Below are 18,110 nucleotides of genomic sequence, written 5' to 3' on the forward strand. Positions count from 1 at the left end.
AGGGAGAGGAGGGAAATGTAGTTTTAGGGGAGATTGGAACTAGAAGGCGGGCAGAAGGGACAAGACTACAACCCCCGAATGCCCGTGGGCCCCTTCCCACCACAGAGTCATACTCGTTTAGGTTCGGATCCGGGACAATTATGGAGCCGGAAGAGGAGGGGGGACGGGCATACTTCCGGTGAATGGAGCCTCCCTGTGCAAATCCCATCAAGGTAACACTCAGGTGAGATCCAGTGGCAGCGTCTTACTATGAATTATGGGTAAAGCAGTGAGTATCCTGTTACCTACCCCTCTGTGTGCCCCTCTGTGTGCCCCTCCAGCCCTGTGCATCCTGCCACTTACCTGCCTGCTGGTACCCACAGGGGCAAATGGCTCCATACTCAGGGGCAAGTGGCAGGATACACAGTGTGTGTGCCAGGGGGGTGGGTACCCTGGGAGTTACCCCTGTGTGTGCCAGGGGGGTGGGTATAGTGCTGGGTACCCTGGGAGTTACCCCTGTGTGTGCCAGGGGGGAGGGTATAGTGCTGGGTACCCTGGGAGTTACCCCTGTGTGTGCCAGGGGGGAGGGTATAGTGCTGGGTACCCTGGGAGTTACCCCTGTGTGTGCCAGGGGGGTGGGTACCCTGGGAGTTACCCCTGTGTGTGCCAGGGGGTGGGTACCCTGGGAGTTACCCCTGTGTGTGCCAGGGGGGTGGGTACCCTGGGAGTTACCCCTGTGTGTGCCAGGGGGGAGGGTATGGCGCTGGGTACCCTGGGAGTTACCCCTGTGTGTGCCAGGGGGGTGGGTACCCTGGGAGTTACCCCTGTGTGTGCCAGGGGGGAGGGTATAGTGCTGGGTACCCTGGGAGTTACCCCTGTGTGTGCCAGGGGGGTGGGTACCCTGGGAGTTACCCCTGTGTGTGCCAGGGGGGTGGGTACCCTGGGAGTTACCCCTGTGTGTGCCAGGGGGGAGGGTATGGCGCTGGGTACCCTGGGAGTTACCCCTGTGTGTGCCAGGGGGGAGGGTATGGCGCTGGGTACCCTGGGAGTTACCCCTGTGTGTGCCAGGGGGGAGGGTATGGCGCTGGGTACCCTGGGAGTTACCCCTGTGTGTGCCAGGGGGGAGGGTATGGCGCTGGGTACCCTGGGAGTTACCCCTGTGTGTGCCAGGGGGTGGATACCCTGGGAGTTACCCCTGTGTGTGCCAGGGGGGAGGGTATGGCGCTGGGTACCCTGGGAGTTACCCCTGTGTGTGCCAGGGGGGAGGGTATGGCGCTGGGTACCCTGGGAGTTACCCCTGTGTGTGCCAGGGGGGAGGGTACAGTGCTGGGTACCCTGGGAGTTACCCCTGTGTGTGCCAGGGGGGAGGGTATGGCGCTGGGTACCCTGGGAGTTACCCCTGTGTGTGCCAGGGGGGAGGGTACAGTGCTGGGTACCCTGGGAGTTACCCCTGTGTGTGCCAGGGGGGTGGATACCCTGGGAGTTACCCCTGTGTGTGCCAGGGGGGTGGATACCCTGGGAGTTACACCTGTGTGTGCCAGGGGGGTGGATACCCTGGGAGTTACCCCTGTGTGTGCCAGGGGGGTGGATACCCTGGGGGTTACCCCTGTGTGTGCCAGGGGGGAGGGTACAGTGCTGGGTACCCTGGGAGTTACCCCTGTGTGTGCCAGGGGGGAGGGTACAGTGCTGGGTACCCTGGGAGTTACCCCTGTGTGTGCCAGGGGGGAGGGTACAGTGCTGGGTACCCTGGGAGTTACCCCTGTGTGTGCCAGGGGGGAGGGTATGGCGCTGGGTACCCTGGGAGTTACCCCTGTGTGTGCCAGGGGGGAGGGTATGGCGCTGGGTACCCTGGGAGTTACCCCTGTGTGTGCCAGGGGGGTGGGTACCCTGGGAGTTACCCCTGTGTGTGCCAGGGGGGAGGGTACGGTGCTGGGTACCCTGGGAGTTACCCCTGTGTGTGCCAGGGGGGAGGGTATGGCGCTGGGTACCCTGGGAGTTACCCCTGTGTGTGCCAGGGGGGAGGGTATGGCGCTGGTACCCTGGGAGTTACCCCTGTGTGTGCCAGGGGGGAGGGTACCCTGGGAGTTACCCCTGTGTGTTCCAGGGGGGAGGGTACAGTGCTGGGTACCCTGGGAGTTACCCCTGTGTGTGCCAGGGGGGAGGGTATGGCGCTGGGTACCCTGGGAGTTACCCCTGTGTGTGCCAGGGGGGAGGGTACAGTGCTGGGTACCCTGGGAGTTACCCCTGTGTGTGCCAGGGGGAGGGTATGGCGCTGGGTACCCTGGGAGTTACCCCTGTGTGTGCCAGGGGGGTGGGTACCCTGGGAGTTACCCCTGTGTGTGCCAGGGGGGAGGGTATGGCGCTGGGTACCCTGGGAGTTACCCCTGTGTGTGCCAGGGGGGAGGGTACCCTGGGAGTTACCCCTGTGTGTGCCAGGGGGGAGGGTACAGTGCTGGGTACCCTGGGAGTTACCCCTGTGTGTGCCAGGGGGGAGGGTATGGCGCTGGGTACCCTGGGAGTTACCCCTGTGTGTGCCAGGGGGAGGGTATGGCGCTGGGTACCCTGGGAGTTACCCCTGTGTGTGCCAGGGGGCAGGATACAGTGCTGGGTACCCTGGGAGTTACCCCTGTGTGTGCCAGGGGGGAGGGTATGGCGCTGGGTACCCTGGGAGTTACCCCTGTGTGTGCCAGGGGGGAGGGTACAGTGCTGGGTACCCTGGGAGTTACCCCTGTGTGTGCCAGGGGGGAGGGTACAGTGCTGGGTACCCTGGGAGTTACCCCTGTGTGTGCCAGGGGGGAGGGTACAGTGCTGGGTACCCTGGGAGTTACCCCTGTGTGTGCCAGGGGGGAGGGTATGGTGCTGGGTACCCTGGGAGTTACCCCTGTGTGTGCCAGGGGGGAGGGTATGGTGCTGGGTACCCTGGGAGTTACCCCTGTGTGTGCCAGGGGGGAGGGTACAGTGCTGGGTACCCTGGGAGTTACCCCTGTGTGTGCCAGGGGGGAGGGTACAGTGCTGGGTACCCTGGGAGTTACCCCTGTGTGTGCCAGGGGGGAGGGTACAGTGCTGGGTACCCTGGGAGTTACCCCTGTGTGTGCCAGGGGGGAGGGTATGGCGCTGGGTACCCTGGGAGTTACCCCTGTGTGTGCCAGGGGGGAGGGTATAGTGCTGGGTACCCTGGGAGTTACCCCTGTGTGTGCCAGGGGGGGGGGTACAGTGCTGGGTACCCTGGGAGTTACCCCTGTGTGTGTCAGGGGGGAGGGTATAGTGCTGGGTACCCTGGGAGTTACCCCTGTGTGTGTCAGGGGGGAGGGTATAGTGCTGGGTACCCTGGGAGTTACCCCTGTGTGTGTCAGGGGGAGGGTATAGTGCTGGGTACCCTGGGAGTTACCCCTGTGTGTGTCAGGGGGGAGGGTACAGTGCTGGGTACCCTGGGAGTTACCCCTGTGTGTGCCAGGGGGGAGGGTATGGCGCTGGGTACCCTGGGAGTTACCCCTGTGTGTGCCAGGGGGGAGGGTATAGTGCTGGGTACCCTGGGAGTTACCCCTGTGTGTGCCAGGGGGGAGGGTATAGTGCTGGGTACCCTGGGAGTTACCCCTGTGTGTGCCAGGGGGGAGGGTACAGTGCTGGGTACCCTGGGAGTTACCCCTGTGTGTGTCAGGGGGGAGGGTATAGTGCTGGGTACCCTGGGAGTTACCCCTGTGTGTGCCAGGGGGGAGGGTACCCTGGGAGTTACCCCTGTGTGTGCCGGGGGGAGGGTATAGTGCTGGGTACCCTGGGAGTTACCCCTGTGTGTGCCAGGGGGGGGGGGTACAGTGCTGGGTACCCTGGGAGTTACCCCTGTGTGTGCCAGGGGGGAGGGTACCCTGGGAGTTACCCCTGTGTGTGCCAGGGGGGAGGGTACAGTGCTGGGTACCCTTGGAGTTACCCCTGTGTGTGCCAGGGGGAGGGTATGGTGCTGGGTACCCTGGGAGTTACCCCTGTGTGTGCCAGGGGGGAGGGTATGGTGCTGGGTACCCTGGGAGTTACCCCTGTGTGTGCCAGGGGGGAGGGTACGGTGCTGGGGTACCCTGGGAGTTACCCCTGTGTGTGCCAGGGGGGAGGGTACAGTGCTGGGTACCCTGGGAGTTACCCCTGTGTGTGCCAGGGGGGAGGGTACAGTGCTGGGTACCCTGGGAGTTACCCTGTGTGTGCCAGGGGGGAGGGTACAGTGCTGGGTACCCTGGGAGTTACCCCTGTGTGTGCCAGGGGGGAGGGTACAGTGCTGGGTACCCTGGGAGTTACCCCTGTGTGTGCCAGGGGGGAGGGTACAGTGCTGGGTACCCTGGGAGTTACCCCTGTGTGTGCCAGGGGGGAGGGTACAGTGCTGGGTACCCTGGGAGTTACCCCTGTGTGTGCCAGGGGGGAGGGTATAGTGCTGGGTACCCTGGGAGTTACCCCTGTGTGTGCCAGGGGGGAGGGTACAGTGCTGGGTACCCTGGGAGTTACCCCTGTGTGTGCCAGGGGGGAGGGTACAGTGCTGGGTACCCTGGGAGTTACCCCTGTGTGTGCCAGGGGGGAGGGTATGGCGCTGGGTACCCTGGGAGTTACCCCTGTGTGTGCCAGGGGGGAGGGTACAGTGCTGGGTACCCTGGGAGTTACCCCTGTGTGTGCCAGGGGGGAGGGTACAGTGCTGGGTACCCTGGGAGTTACCCCTGTGTGTGCCAGGGGGGAGGGTACAGTGCTGGGTACCCTGGGAGTTACCCCTGTGTGTGCCAGGGGGGAGGGTACAGTGCTGGGTACCCTGGGAGTTACCCCTGTGTGTGCCAGGGGGGAGGGTATAGTGCTGGGTACCCTGGGAGTTACCCCTGTGTGTGTCAGGGGGGAGGGTATGGCGCTGGGTACCCTGGGAGTTACCCCTGTGTGTGCCAGGGGGGAGGGTATGGCGCTGGGTACCCTGGGAGTTACCCCTGTGTGTGCCAGGGGGGAGGGTACAGTGCTGGGTACCCTGGGAGTTACCCCTGTGTGTGTCAGGGGGGAGGGTATAGTGCTGGGTACCCTGGGAGTTACCCCTGTGTGTGCCAGGGGGGAGGGTATAGTGCTGGGTACCCTGGGAGTTACCCCTGTGTGTGCCAGGGGGGAGGGTACAGTGCTGGGTACCCTGGGAGTTACCCCTGTGTGTGTCAGGGGGGAGGGTATAGTGCTGGGTACCCTGGGAGTTACCCCTGTGTGTGCCAGGGGGGAGGGTACAGTGCTGGGTACCCTGGGAGTTACCCCTGTGTGTGTCAGGGGGGAGGGTATAGTGCTGGGTACCCTGGGAGTTACCCCTGTGTGTGCCAGGGGGGTGGGTACCCTGGGAGTTACCCCTGTGTGTGCCAGGGGGGAGGGTATAGTGCTGGGTACCCTGGGAGTTACCCCTGTGTGTGCCAGGGGGGAGGGTACAGTTCTGGGTACCCTGGGAGTTACCCCTGTGTGTGCCAGGGGGGAGGGTATGGCGCTGGGCACCCTGGGAGTTACCCCTGTGTGTGCCAGGGGGGAGGGTACAGTGCTGGGTACCCTGGGAGTTACCCCTGTGTGTGCCAGGGGGGAGGGTATGGCGCTGGGTACCCTGGGAGTTACCCCTGTGTGTGCCAGGGGGGAGGGTACAGTGCTGGGTACCCTGGGAGTTACCCCTGTGTGATCCAGGGGGGAGGGTATGGCGCTGGGTACCCTGGGAGTTACCCCTGTGTGTGCCAGGGGGGTGGGTACCCTGGGAGTTACCCCTGTGTGTGCCAGGGGGGAGGGTACGGTGCTGGGTACCCTGGGAGTTACCCCTGTGTGTACCAGGGGGGGAGGGTACAGTGCTGGGTACCCTGGGAGTTACCCCTGTGTGTGCCAGGGGGGAGGGTACGGCGCTGGGTACCCTGGGAGTTACCCCTGTGTATGCCAAGGGGGAGGGTATGGCGCTGGGTACCCTGGGAGTTACCCCTGTGTGTGCGCCAAGGGGAGGGTACGGCGCTGGGTACCCTGGGAGTTACCCCTGTGTGTGCCAGGGGGGAGGGTACAGTGCTGGGTACCCTGGGAGTTACCCCTGTGTGTGCCAGGGGGGAGGGTATGGCGCTGGGTACCCTGGAAGTTACCCCTGTGTGTGCCAAGGGGGAGGGTATAGTGCTGGGTACCCTGGGAGTTACCCCTGTGTGTGCCAGGGGGGAGGGTATGGCGCTGGTACCCTGGGAGTTACCCCTGTGTGTGCCAGGGGGGAGGGTACAGTGCTGGGTACCCTGGGAGTTACCCCTGTGTGTGCCAGGGGGGAGGGTATGGCGCTGGGTACCCTGGGAGTTACCCCTGTGTTTGCCAGGGGGGAGGGTATGGTGCTGGGTACCCTGGGAGTTACCCCTGTGTGTGCCAGGGGGGAGGGTACGGTGCTGGGTACACTGGGAGTTACCCCTGTGTGTGCCAAGGGGGAGGGTATAGTGCTGGGTACCCTGGGAGTTACCCCTGTGTGTGCCAGGGGGGAGGGTACAGTGCTGGGTACCCTGGGAGTTACCCCTGTGTGTGCCAGGGGGGAGGGTATGGCGCTGGGTACCCTGGGAGTTACCCCTGTGTTTGCCAGGGGGGAGGGTACGGTGCTGGGTACACTGGGAGTTACCCCTGTGTGTGCCAGGGGGGAGGGTACAGTGCTGGGTACCCTGGGAGTTACCCCTGTGTGTGCCAGGGGGGAGGGTATGGCGCTGGGTACCTGGGAGTTACCCCTGTGTGTGCCAGGGGGGAGGGTATGGCGCTGGGTACCCTGGGAGTTACCCCTGTGTGTGCCAGGGGGGAGGGTACGGTGCTGGGTACACTGGGAGTTACCCCTGTGTGTGCCAGGGGGGAGGGTATGGTGCTGGGTACCCTGGGAGTTACCCCTGTGTGTGCCAGGGGGGAGGGTACGGTGCTGGGTACACTGGGAGTTACCCCTGTGTGTGCCAAGGGGGAGGGTATAGTGCTGGGTACCCTGGGAGTTACCCCTGTGTGTGCCAGGGGGGAGGGTACAGTGCTGGGTACCCTGGGAGTTACCCCTGTGTGTGCCAGGGGGGAGGGTATGGCGCTGGGTACCCTGGGAGTTACCCCTGTGTGTGCCAGGGGGGAGGGTACAGTGCTGGGTACCCTGGGAGTTACCCCTGTGTGTGCCAGGGGGGAGGGTACGGCGCTGGGTACCCTGGGAGTTACCCCTGTGTGTGCCAGGGGGAGGGTATGGCGCTGGGTACCCTGGGAGTTACCCCTGTGTGTGCCAGGGGGGAGGGTATGGTGCTGGGTACCCTGGGAGTTACCCCTGTGTGTGCCAGGGGGGAGGGTATAGTGCTGGGTACCCTGGGAGTTACCCCTGTGTGTGCCAGGGGGGGGGGGTACAGTGCTGGGTACCCTGGGAGTTACCCCTGTGTGTGCCAGGGGGGAGGGTACCCTGGGAGTTACCCCTGTGTGTGCCAGGGGGGAGGGTACAGTGCTGGGTACCCTTGGAGTTACCCCTGTGTGTGCCAGGGGGGAGGGTATGGTGCTGGGTACCCTGGGAGTTACCCCTGTGTGTGCCAGGGGGGAGGGTATGGTGCTGGGTACCCTGGGAGTTACCCCTGTGTGTGCCAGGGGGGAGGGTACGGTGCTGGGTACCCTGGGAGTTACCCCTGTGTGTGCCAGGGGGGAGGGTACAGTGCTGGGTACCCTGGGAGTTACCCCTGTGTGTGCCAGGGGGGAGGGTACAGTGCTGGGTACCCTGGGAGTTACCCCTGTGTGTGCCAGGGGGGAGGGTACAGTGCTGGGTACCCTGGGAGTTACCCCTGTGTGTGCCAGGGGGGAGGGTACAGTGCTGGGTACCCTGGGAGTTACCCCTGTGTGTTCCAGGGGGGAGGGTATGGCGCTGGGTACCCTGGGAGTTACCCCTGTGTGTGCCAGGGGGGAGGGTACAGTGCTGGGTACCCTGGGAGTTACCCCTGTGTGTGCCAGGGGGGAGGGTACAGTGCTGGGTACCCTGGGAGTTACCCCTGTGTGTGCCAGGGGGGAGGGTATGGCGCTGGGTACCCTGGGAGTTACCCCTGTGTGTGCCAGGGGGGAGGGTACAGTGCTGGGTACCCTGGGAGTTACCCCTGTGTGTGCCAGGGGGGAGGGTACAGTGCTGGGTACCCTGGGAGTTACCCCTGTGTGTGCCAGGGGGGAGGGTACAGTGCTGGGTACCCTGGGAGTTACCCCTGTGTGTGCCAGGGGGGAGGGTATAGTGCTGGGTACCCTGGGAGTTACCCCTGTGTGTGTCAGGGGGGAGGGTATGGCGCTGGGTACCCTGGGAGTTACCCCTGTGTGTGCCAGGGGGGAGGGTATGGCGCTGGGTACCCTGGGAGTTACCCCTGTGTGTGCCAGGGGGGAGGGTACAGTGCTGGGTACCCTGGAGTTACCCCTGTGTGTGTCAGGGGGGAGGGTATAGTGCTGGGTACCCTGGGAGTTACCCCTGTGTGTGCCAGGGGGGAGGGTATAGTGCTGGGTACCCTGGGAGTTACCCCTGTGTGTGCCAGGGGGGAGGGTACAGTGCTGGGTACCCTGGGAGTTACCCCTGTGTGTGTCAGGGGGGAGGGTATAGTGCTGGGTACCCTGGGAGTTACCCCTGTGTGTGCCAGGGGGGAGGGTACAGTGCTGGGTACCCTGGGAGTTACCCCTGTGTGTGTCAGGGGGGAGGGTATAGTGCTGGGTACCCTGGGAGTTACCCCTGTGTGTGCCAGGGGGGTGGGTACCCTGGGAGTTACCCCTGTGTGTGCCAGGGGGGAGGGTATAGTGCTGGGTACCCTGGGAGTTACCCCTGTGTGTGCCAGGGGGGAGGGTACAGTTCTGGGTACCCTGGGAGTTACCCCTGTGTGTGCCAGGGGGGAGGGTATGGCGCTGGGCACCCTGGGAGTTACCCCTGTGTGTGCCAGGGGGGAGGGTACAGTGCTGGGTACCCTGGGAGTTACCCCTGTGTGTGCCAGGGGGGAGGGTATGGCGCTGGGTACCCTGGGAGTTACCCCTGTGTGTGCCAGGGGGGAGGGTACAGTGCTGGGTACCCTGGGAGTTACCCCTGTGTGATCCAGGGGGGAGGGTATGGCGCTGGGTACCCTGGGAGTTACCCCTGTGTGTGCCAGGGGGGTGGGTACCCTGGGAGTTACCCCTGTGTGTGCCAGGGGGGAGGGTACGGTGCTGGGTACCCTGGGAGTTACCCCTGTGTGTACCAGGGGGGGAGGGTACAGTGCTGGGTACCCTGGGAGTTACCCCTGTGTGTGCCAGGGGGGAGGGTACGGCGCTGGGTACCCTGGGAGTTACCCCTGTGTATGCCAAGGGGGAGGGTATGGCGCTGGGTACCCTGGGAGTTACCCCTGTGTGTGCCAAGGGGGAGGGTACGGCGCTGGGTACCCTGGGAGTTACCCCTGTGTGTGCCAGGGGGGAGGGTACAGTGCTGGGTACCCTGGGAGTTACCCCTGTGTGTGCCAGGGGGGAGGGTATGGCGCTGGGTACCCTGGAAGTTACCCCTGTGTGTGCCAAGGGGGAGGGTATAGTGCTGGGTACCCTGGGAGTTACCCCTGTGTGTGCCAGGGGGGAGGGTATGGCGCTGGGTACCCTGGGAGTTACCCCTGTGTGTGCCAGGGGGGAGGGTACAGTGCTGGGTACCCTGGGAGTTACCCCTGTGTGTGCCAGGGGGGAGGGTATGGCGCTGGGTACCCTGGGAGTTACCCCTGTGTTTGCCAGGGGGGAGGGTATGGTGCTGGGTACCCTGGGAGTTACCCCTGTGTGTGCCAGGGGGGAGGGTACGGTGCTGGGTACACTGGGAGTTACCCCTGTGTGTGCCAAGGGGGAGGGTATAGTGCTGGGTACCCTGGGAGTTACCCCTGTGTGTGCCAGGGGGGAGGGTACAGTGCTGGGTACCCTGGGAGTTACCCCTGTGTGTGCCAGGGGGGAGGGTATGGCGCTGGGTACCCTGGGAGTTACCCCTGTGTTTGCCAGGGGGGAGGGTACGGTGCTGGGTACACTGGGAGTTACCCCTGTGTGTGCCAGGGGGGAGGGTACAGTGCTGGGTACCCTGGGAGTTACCCCTGTGTGTGCCAGGGGGGAGGGTATGGCGCTGGGTACCCTGGGAGTTACCCCTGTGTGTGCCAGGGGGGAGGGTATGGCGCTGGGTACCCTGGGAGTTACCCCTGTGTGTGCCAGGGGGGAGGGTACGGTGCTGGGTACACTGGGAGTTACCCCTGTGTGTGCCAGGGGGGAGGGTATGGTGCTGGGTACCCTGGGAGTTACCCCTGTGTGTGCCAGGGGGGAGGGTACGGTGCTGGGTACACTGGGAGTTACCCCTGTGTGTGCCAAGGGGGAGGGTATAGTGCTGGGTACCCTGGGAGTTACCCCTGTGTGTGCCAGGGGGGAGGGTACAGTGCTGGGTACCCTGGGAGTTACCCCTGTGTGTGCCAGGGGGGAGGGTATGGCGCTGGGTACCCTGGGAGTTACCCCTGTGTGTGCCAGGGGGGAGGGTACAGTGCTGGGTACCCTGGGAGTTACCCCTGTGTGTGCCAGGGGGGAGGGTACGGCGCTGGGTACCCTGGGAGTTACCCCTGTGTGTGCCAGGGGGGAGGGTATGGCGCTGGGTACCCTGGGAGTTACCCCTGTGTGTGCCAGGGGGGAGGGTATGGTGCTGGGTACCCTGGGAGTTACCCCTGTGTGTGCCAGGGGGGAGGGTACGGTGCTGGGTACACTGGGAGTTACCCCTGTGTGTGCCAAGGGGGAGGGTATAGTGCTGGGTACCCTGGGAGTTACCCCTGTGTGTGCCAGGGGGGAGGGGTACGGCGCTGGGTACCCTGGGAGTTACCCCTGTGTGTGCCAGGGGGGAGGGTATGGCACTGGGTACCCTGGGAGTTACCCCTGTGTGTGCCAGGGGGGAGGGTATGGCGCTGGGTACCCTGGGAGTTACCCCTGTGTGTGCCAGGGGGGAGGGTATGGCGCTGGGTACCGTGGGAGTTACCCCTGTGTGTGCCAGGGGGGAGGGTACAGTGCTGGGTACCCTTGGAGTTACCCCTGTGTTTGCCAGGGGGGAGGGTATGGCGCTGGGTACCCTGGGAGTTACCCCTGTGTGTGCCAGGGGGGAAGGTATGGCGCTGGGTACCGTGGGAGTTACCCCTGTGTTTGCCAGGGGGGAGGGTATGGCGCTGGGTACCCTGGGAGTTACCCCTGTGTGTGCCAGGGGGGAGGGTATGGCGCTGGGTACCCTGGGAGTTACCCCTGTGTGTGCCAGGGGGGAGGGTACAGTGCTGGGTACCCTGGGAGTTACCCCTGTGTGTGCCAGTGGGGAGGGTATGGCGCTGGGTACCCTGGGAGTTACCCCTGTGTGTTCCAGGGGGGTGGGTACCCTGGGAGTTACCCCTGTGTGTGCCAGGGGGGAGGGTACGGTGCTGGGTACCCTGGGAGTTACCCCTGTGTGTACCAGGGGGGGAGGGTACAGTGCTGGGTACCCTGGGAGTTACCCCTGTGTGTGCCAGGGGGGAGGGTACGGCGCTGGGTACCCTGGGAGTTACCCCTGTGTGTGCCAAGGGGGAGGGTATGGCGCTGGGTACCCTGGGAGTTACCCCTGTGTGTGCCAAGGGGGAGGGTATGGCGCTGGGTACCCTGGGAGTTACCCCTGTGTGTGCCAAGGGGGAGGGTATAGTGCTGGGTACCCTGGGAGTTACCCCTGTGTGTGCCAGGGGGGAGGGTACGGTGCTGGGTACACTGGGAGTTACCCCTGTGTGTGCCAAGGGGGAGGGTATAGTGCTGGGTACCCTGGGAGTTACCCCTGTGTGTGCCAGGGGGGAGGGGTACGGCGCTGGGTACCCTGGGAGTTACCCCTGTGTGTGCCAGGGGGGAGGGTATGGCGCTGGGTACCCTGGGAGTTACCCCTGTGTGTGCCAGGGGGGAGGGTATGGCGCTGGGTACCCTGGGAGTTACCCCTGTGTGTGCCAGGGGGGAGGGTATGGCGCTGGGTACCGTGGGAGTTACCCCTGTGTGTGCCAGGGGGGAGGGTACAGTGCTGGGTACCCTGGGAGTTACCCCTGTGTGTGCCAGGGGGGAGGGTATGGCGCTGGGTACCCTGGGAGTTACCCCTGTGTGTGCCAGGGGGGGAGGGTATGGCGCTGGGTACCGTGGGAGTTACCCCTGTGTGTGCCAGGGGGGAGGGTATGGCGCTGGGTACCCTGGGAGTTACCCCTGTGTGTGCCAGGGGGGAGGGTATGGCGCTGGGTACCGTGGGAGTTACCCCTGTGTGTGCCAGGGGGGAGGGTACAGTGCTGGGTACCCTGGGAGTTACCCCTGTGTGTGCCAGGGGGGAGGGTACAGTGCTGGGTACCCTGGGAGTTACCCCTGTGTGTGCCAGGGGGGAGGGTATAGTGCTGGGTACCCTGGGAGTTACCCCTGTGTGTGCCAGGGGGGAGGGTACAGTGCTGGGTACCCTGGGAGTTACCCCTGTGTGTGCCAGGGGGGAGGGTACAGTGCTGGGTACCCTGGGAGTTACCCCTGTGTGTGCCAGGGGGGAGGGTACAGTGCTGGGGTACCCTGGGAGTTACCCCTGTGTGTGCCAGGGGGGAGGGTACAGTGCTGGGTTACCCTGGGAGTTACCCCTGTGTGTGCCAGGGGGGAGGGTATAGTGCTGGGTACCCTGGGAGTTACCCCTGTGTGTGCCAGGGGGGAGGGTACAGTGCTGGGTACCCTGGGAGTTACCCCTGTGTGTGCCAGGGGGGAGGGTACAGTGCTGGGTACCCTGGGAGTTACCCCTGTGTGTGCCAGGGGGGAGGGTATAGTGCTGGGTACCCTGGGAGTTACCCCTGTGTATGCCGGGGGGAGGGTACCTTCCCTCCTGGGCGGAGCTATGTTGCTTTAGTCCCTTCCTGTTGGTTCAAGGATTTAGAAACGACAGCCAATCATGGGTTGCATTGTATCGATTGGACGGTTGGGTGGGTTGTACCAAGATGAAAGGGGGGGGGGGCGTTTATGACAAAACATTGGTTCATATTCAGCAAAGTTTGTCATTGGACAATAATGGTTTCTCCTCCCCCAGGGCTTGTTGGAGTGGCCCATTTGCCTGATAGTGATTGGCTCATCAAGAGTTCCTCTGGGGCCCCCACCTTCTCTCCCTGGTGAGTATGCCTAGCTAACGCTGGTGCCCCTATATCTCCCCCCCCCCATATCACCCTGCAGTGGGAGGGGCCGAGGGGCGGGGCTATGTTACTATCTCGTGTGTCTATAGGTTCGTGACAGGATGAGTGAGACCGGGGAACAGGGGTACATCTGGCCGCCCCCAGGATCCGATGAAGAAGAGGGTCACCCAGGTGGGTACCATGTAGCGGGTGGGGGGCTGTATTAAGCAGAATCTAGGTGCTGTCACCCCATTTTTTCTGTCCCCCATTAGCTGCCCCTTGTTTGCCTCACTGCCCCCCCCATCCACCAACTACTTTTCTCCACCTCCTCAATCTTTCCCCCACCTGCCCCTTGATTGGCCCATTCCTGCCCTCCTGATTGTGCCCATTCCTGCCCTACTGATAGTGCCCATTTCTGCCCTCCTGATTGTGCCCATTCCTGCCCCTTGATTGGCCCATTCCTGCCCCTTGATTGGCCCATTCCTGCCCCTTGATTGGCCCATTCCTGCCCTCCTGATTGTGCCCATTCCTGCCCTACTGATAGTGCCCATTCCTGCCCTCCTGATTGTGCCCATTCCTGCCCTACTGATTGGGCCCATTCCTGCCCTACTGATTGTGCCCATTCCTGCCCTACTGATAGTGCCCGTTCCTGCCCTACTGATTGTGCCCATTCCTGCCCTACTGATTGGGCCCATTCCTGCCCTACTGATAGTGCCCATTCCTGCCCCTTGATTGGCCCATTCCTGCCCTCCTGATTGTGCCCATTCCTGCCCTACTGATTGGGCCCATTCCCGCCCTACTGATAGTGCCCATTCCTGCCCCTTGATTGGCCCATTCCTGCCCTCCTGATTGTGCCCATTCCTGCCCTACTGATTGTGCCCATTCCTGCCCTACTGATAGTGCCCATTCCTGCCCTACTGATAGTGCCCATTCCTGCCCTACTGATTGTGCCCATTCCTGCCCTACTGATTGTGCCCGTTGCTGCCCTACTGATTGGGCCCATTCCTGCCCTACTGATAGTGCCCATTCCTGCCCTACTGATAGTGCCCATTCCTGCCCTACTGATAGTGCCCATTCCTGCCCTACTGATAGTGCCCATTCCCGCCCTACTGATTGGGCCCATTCCCGCCCTACTGATTGTGCCTATTCCTGCCCTACTGATTGGGCCCATTCCTGCCCTACTGATTGGGCCCGTTCCCGCCCTACTGATTGTGCCCATTCCCGCCCTACTGATTGTGCCCTGCTTCCCCCCCCCCGCAGGCATGTATGGTGCACTAAATGGGACAAACGAGGATGAGGACGGTCCCACCTACCTACACCACGCGGGGGTGCTGTTAGACTGTCAGGATGAGACCTCCCAGTCTCCCCCGAGAGGGTTGGAGGAGGAGGAGGAGGAGGAGAGCGAGGAGAGTTTGCTCGGCTCGGACAAGAAGGACGGTGGGTGTTTGGTGGCCCCGGTAAGGCGGCCCCCCCAGGGCTCCCGGAAACTGACCAGCATCATCGCCCACCTACAGAGCCTGGCCAGCGAGCGGGAGTCCTCCAAGCGGGAGCCCCTGGAGCCGGAGGAGCACGACTTCCACATGGGGGAGAGCTCCTTTGCCTTCGTCGGTCACTTTGGCCACGAGGAGGGGGCGTTGGCTTCCCCCCAGGGCCGCTCCCACTCCTCCTCCGAGCAGAGGCTGAAGGCCTTTAAAGCCATAAAGATCCTGCAGGACCCCGACGCTAAGGAGAAAAAGTACATTTGCGTGGAGTGCGGCAAAACCAGCCGCTACAAGTCGGCCTACCTGCGGCACAAGCGCACCCACACCGGGGAGAAACCCTTCAGCTGCAACGACTGCGGCAAGTGCTTCCGGCGCAGCTCCCAGCTGGTCACGCACCAGCGCATCCACACCGGCGAGAAGCCCTACACCTGCCTGCGCTGCGGCAAAAGCTTCAGCTGCAACTCCACCCTGGTCACCCACCAGCGCACCCACACCGGGGAGAAACCCTACATCTGCAGCGAGTGCGGCAAAGGCTTCATCCACAGCTCCGACTACAACCGGCACCACCGCGTGCACCGGGGGGAGAAGCGCTACACCTGCAAGGAGTGCGGCAAGAGCTTCAGCCAGAGCTCCTACCTGGTCATCCACCAGCGCATCCACACCGGCGAGAAACCCTTCGTGTGCAACGAGTGCGGCAAGTGCTTCAGCCGTAACTCCTCCCTGGTCACGCACCAGCGGGTACATACGGGCGAGCGGCCGTACACCTGCGCCGAGTGCGGCAAAAGCTTCCGACAGAGCTCCCACCTTCTCATCCACCAGCGAACCCACACGCCCGACAGTCACCTGGCCCTGCGCGCCATGATGTGAGAGCCCAGTGTTAGGCCCCTCCCTCCGGGGGCCCCCCATCCAAAGATAGTATGAGCCCCCCTCCAACACTCCATCCAGCCTGACTGACTGCTCGCGGTTATGGACTTCTTGGTGCTAATGGAGACGGCGGGGGGAGGCCACAGACTTTGTGCCCCCCAGTAGTGAGCTCGGGCGTGGCCCGGCCGGACCCTCTCCCCCCAATCTATTTATACTCAGACATTAGGCCTCCTAGAGACAGACTGGTAGGTCCCCTAGTGCCGATTGCATGCTCCTCTGCCCAGGCATCAGCCCGCCTCCTACCGGATCCCCTTATCAACCTTAGCATTTTGGTTCTGTTTCTTTTAAAGTTTGTAAAATGAGAAATCTGCTGCCCCTCTGTGTGTGCTTCTTTCTGTCTGGGGGCCCCGGGGGGGGGTTACTTGTGCCCAACTCTATAGGATAATGCCCCTGGGGCATCTCTGCACGGCTATAGGGGAAATCTGCTGCCCCTCTGTGTGTGCTTCTTTCTGTCTGGGGGCCCGGGGCCCTTGGGGGGGGGTTACTTGTGCCCAACTCTATAGGATAATGCCCCTGGGGGGGTTACTTGTGCCCAACTCTATAGGATAATGCCCCTGGGGGGGTTACTTGTGCCCAACTCTATAGGATAATGCCCCTGGGGGGGTTACTTGTGCCCAACTCTATAGGATAATGCCCCTGGGGCATCTCTGCACGGCTATAGGGGAAATCTGCTGCCCCTCTGTGTGTGCTTCTTTCTGTCTGGGGGCCCGGGGCCCTTGGGGGGGGGTTACTTGTGCCCAACTCTATAGGATAATGCCCCTGGGGGGGTTACTTGTGCCCAACTCTATAGGATAATGCCCTTGGGGGGGGGTTACTTGTGCCCAACTCTATAGGATAATGCCCTTGGGGGGGGGTTACTTGTGCCCAACTCTATAGGATAATGCCCTTGGGGGGGGTTACTTGTGCCCAACTCTATAGGATAATGCCCCTGGGGGGCATCTCTGCTCAGCTACAGGGGGGCCCCAACTAATCAGTGGGGTTCAGTAGGGAATTCCTAGTGGGGGGGCAGTATTGTGTTGCCGTTGGGGCAGTATTGTGTTGCTGTTGGGGCTTTTGAGGGCTGCGGGGAGTTGTTCGGAGCAGCGGAGGGAAAACGTAAGGTAAGTGTGTAAGCCAAGTGCACGCTCACACTTCATTCACAGTCATGTGATTGGCTGGAGAGCCAAAAGAATTCTGGGTAAGAGGGATGGTGCAAGAATGGGGAGGGGGTACAGAGTAATGCCCAGGGCTCAGCCAATGGCCACGGGGGATTCAGATTCCCTCCTTATTCACAAACCTCTGTCCCCTCTTCTGGGAATTTCTCTCTTAAACACTTTTCAGATTTTGTCTTTCACACGACATTTTACACACATTTTTTGTAAACTTGTCTTTAGCCCCTCCTCCTAAACCTGTCAGTCTGCCATCAGGTGACTCTCAGCCGTACCTGTGCCTTGTACTAATGACTGTGCCTTTAGCCCCTCCTCCTAACCTGTCAGTCTGCCATCAGGTGACTCCCAGCTGTACCTGTGCCTGGTACTAATGACTGTGCCTTTAGCTCCTCCTCCTAAACCTGTCAGTCTGCCATCAGGTGACTCTCAGCCGTACCTGTGCCTGGTACTAATGACTGTGCCTTTAGCCCCTCCTCCTAAACCTGTCAGTCTGCCATCAGGTGACTCTCAGCCGTACCTGTGCCTGGTACTAATGACTGTGCCTTTAGCCCCTCCTCCTAAACCTGTCAGTCTGCCATCAGGTGACTCTCAGCCGTACCTGTGCCTGGTACTAATGACTGTGCCTTTAGCTCCTCCTCCTAAACCTGTCAGTCTGCCATCAGGTGACTCTCAGCCGTACCTGTGCCTGGTACTAATGACTGTGCCTTTAGCTCCTCCTCCTAAACCTGTCAGTCTGCCATCAGGTGACTCTCGGCCGTACCTGTGCCTTGTACTAATGATTGTGCCTTTAGCCCCTCCTCCTAAACCTGTCAGTCTGCCATCAGGTGACTCTCAGCCGTACCTGTGCCTGGTACTAATGACTGTGCCTTTAGCCCCTCCTCCTAAACCTGTCAGTCTGCCATCAGGTGACTCCCAGCTGTACCTGTGCCTGGTACTAATGACTGTGCCTTTAGCCCCTCCTCCTAAACCTGTCAGTCTGCCATCAGGTGACTCTCAGCCGTACCTGTGCCTGGTACTAATGACTGTGCCTTTAGCTCCTCCTCCTAAACCTGTCAGTCTGCCATCAGGTGACTCCCAGCTGTACCTGTGCCTGGTACTAATGACTGTGCCTTTAGCCCCTCCTCCTAAACCTGTCAGTCTGCCATCAGGTGACTCCCAGCTGTACCTGTGCCTGGTACTAATGATTGTACCTTTAGCCCCTCCTCCTATACCTGTCAGTCTGGCATCACATGACCCTCGGGCGTTGGGCTAATTACTCCCGGCCCATTAAGGCCAATATGGCAGCTCACACACTTTATCAGCTACAATCTCCCCTCTCAGTTGATGCGGCGCCACATGAGTTATATCCAGTAGGTCTCGTCTCCTGTCAAAGGGGAAGTAAAACCTTCTGGGAAAAAAGTTTTAGTGGCAGATCCTTCATCCTCCCCCCACCCCCCAAGCACATCATGTGACCCATTGTACATCCATAACGGCAGGGCCAC

General features: G+C 62.2%; 1 protein-coding gene across 3 annotated transcripts; it reads left to right on the top strand.

Moving 5' to 3' along the window:
• Window positions 1–35: 35 nt before the first annotated feature.
• Window positions 36–16,265, top strand: LOC100495895 (oocyte zinc finger protein XlCOF6.1). Of its 3 annotated transcripts, none has more exons than XM_031903636.1 (4): window positions 36–268; window positions 12,998–13,076; window positions 13,187–13,268; window positions 14,337–16,265. In XM_031903636.1, exons 3-4 carry the CDS (start codon window positions 13,199–13,201, stop codon window positions 15,422–15,424), a joined length of 1,158 nt encoding a protein of 385 aa, XP_031759496.1. In that variant the 5' UTR covers window positions 36–268; window positions 12,998–13,076; window positions 13,187–13,198; the 3' UTR covers window positions 15,425–16,265. The 3 variants fall into 3 exon arrangements, with proteins under 3 accessions (XP_031759496.1, XP_031759495.1, XP_031759497.1); XM_031903635.1 differs by having other exon boundaries at window positions 36–223; XM_031903637.1 differs by having other exon boundaries at window positions 36–212.
• Window positions 16,266–18,110: the final 1,845 nt, after the last annotated feature.

This window comes from Xenopus tropicalis, chromosome 6, assembly GCF_000004195.4.
Source record: "Xenopus tropicalis strain Nigerian chromosome 6, UCB_Xtro_10.0, whole genome shotgun sequence".
Lineage (NCBI taxonomy): Eukaryota > Metazoa > Chordata > Amphibia > Anura > Pipidae > Xenopus > Xenopus tropicalis.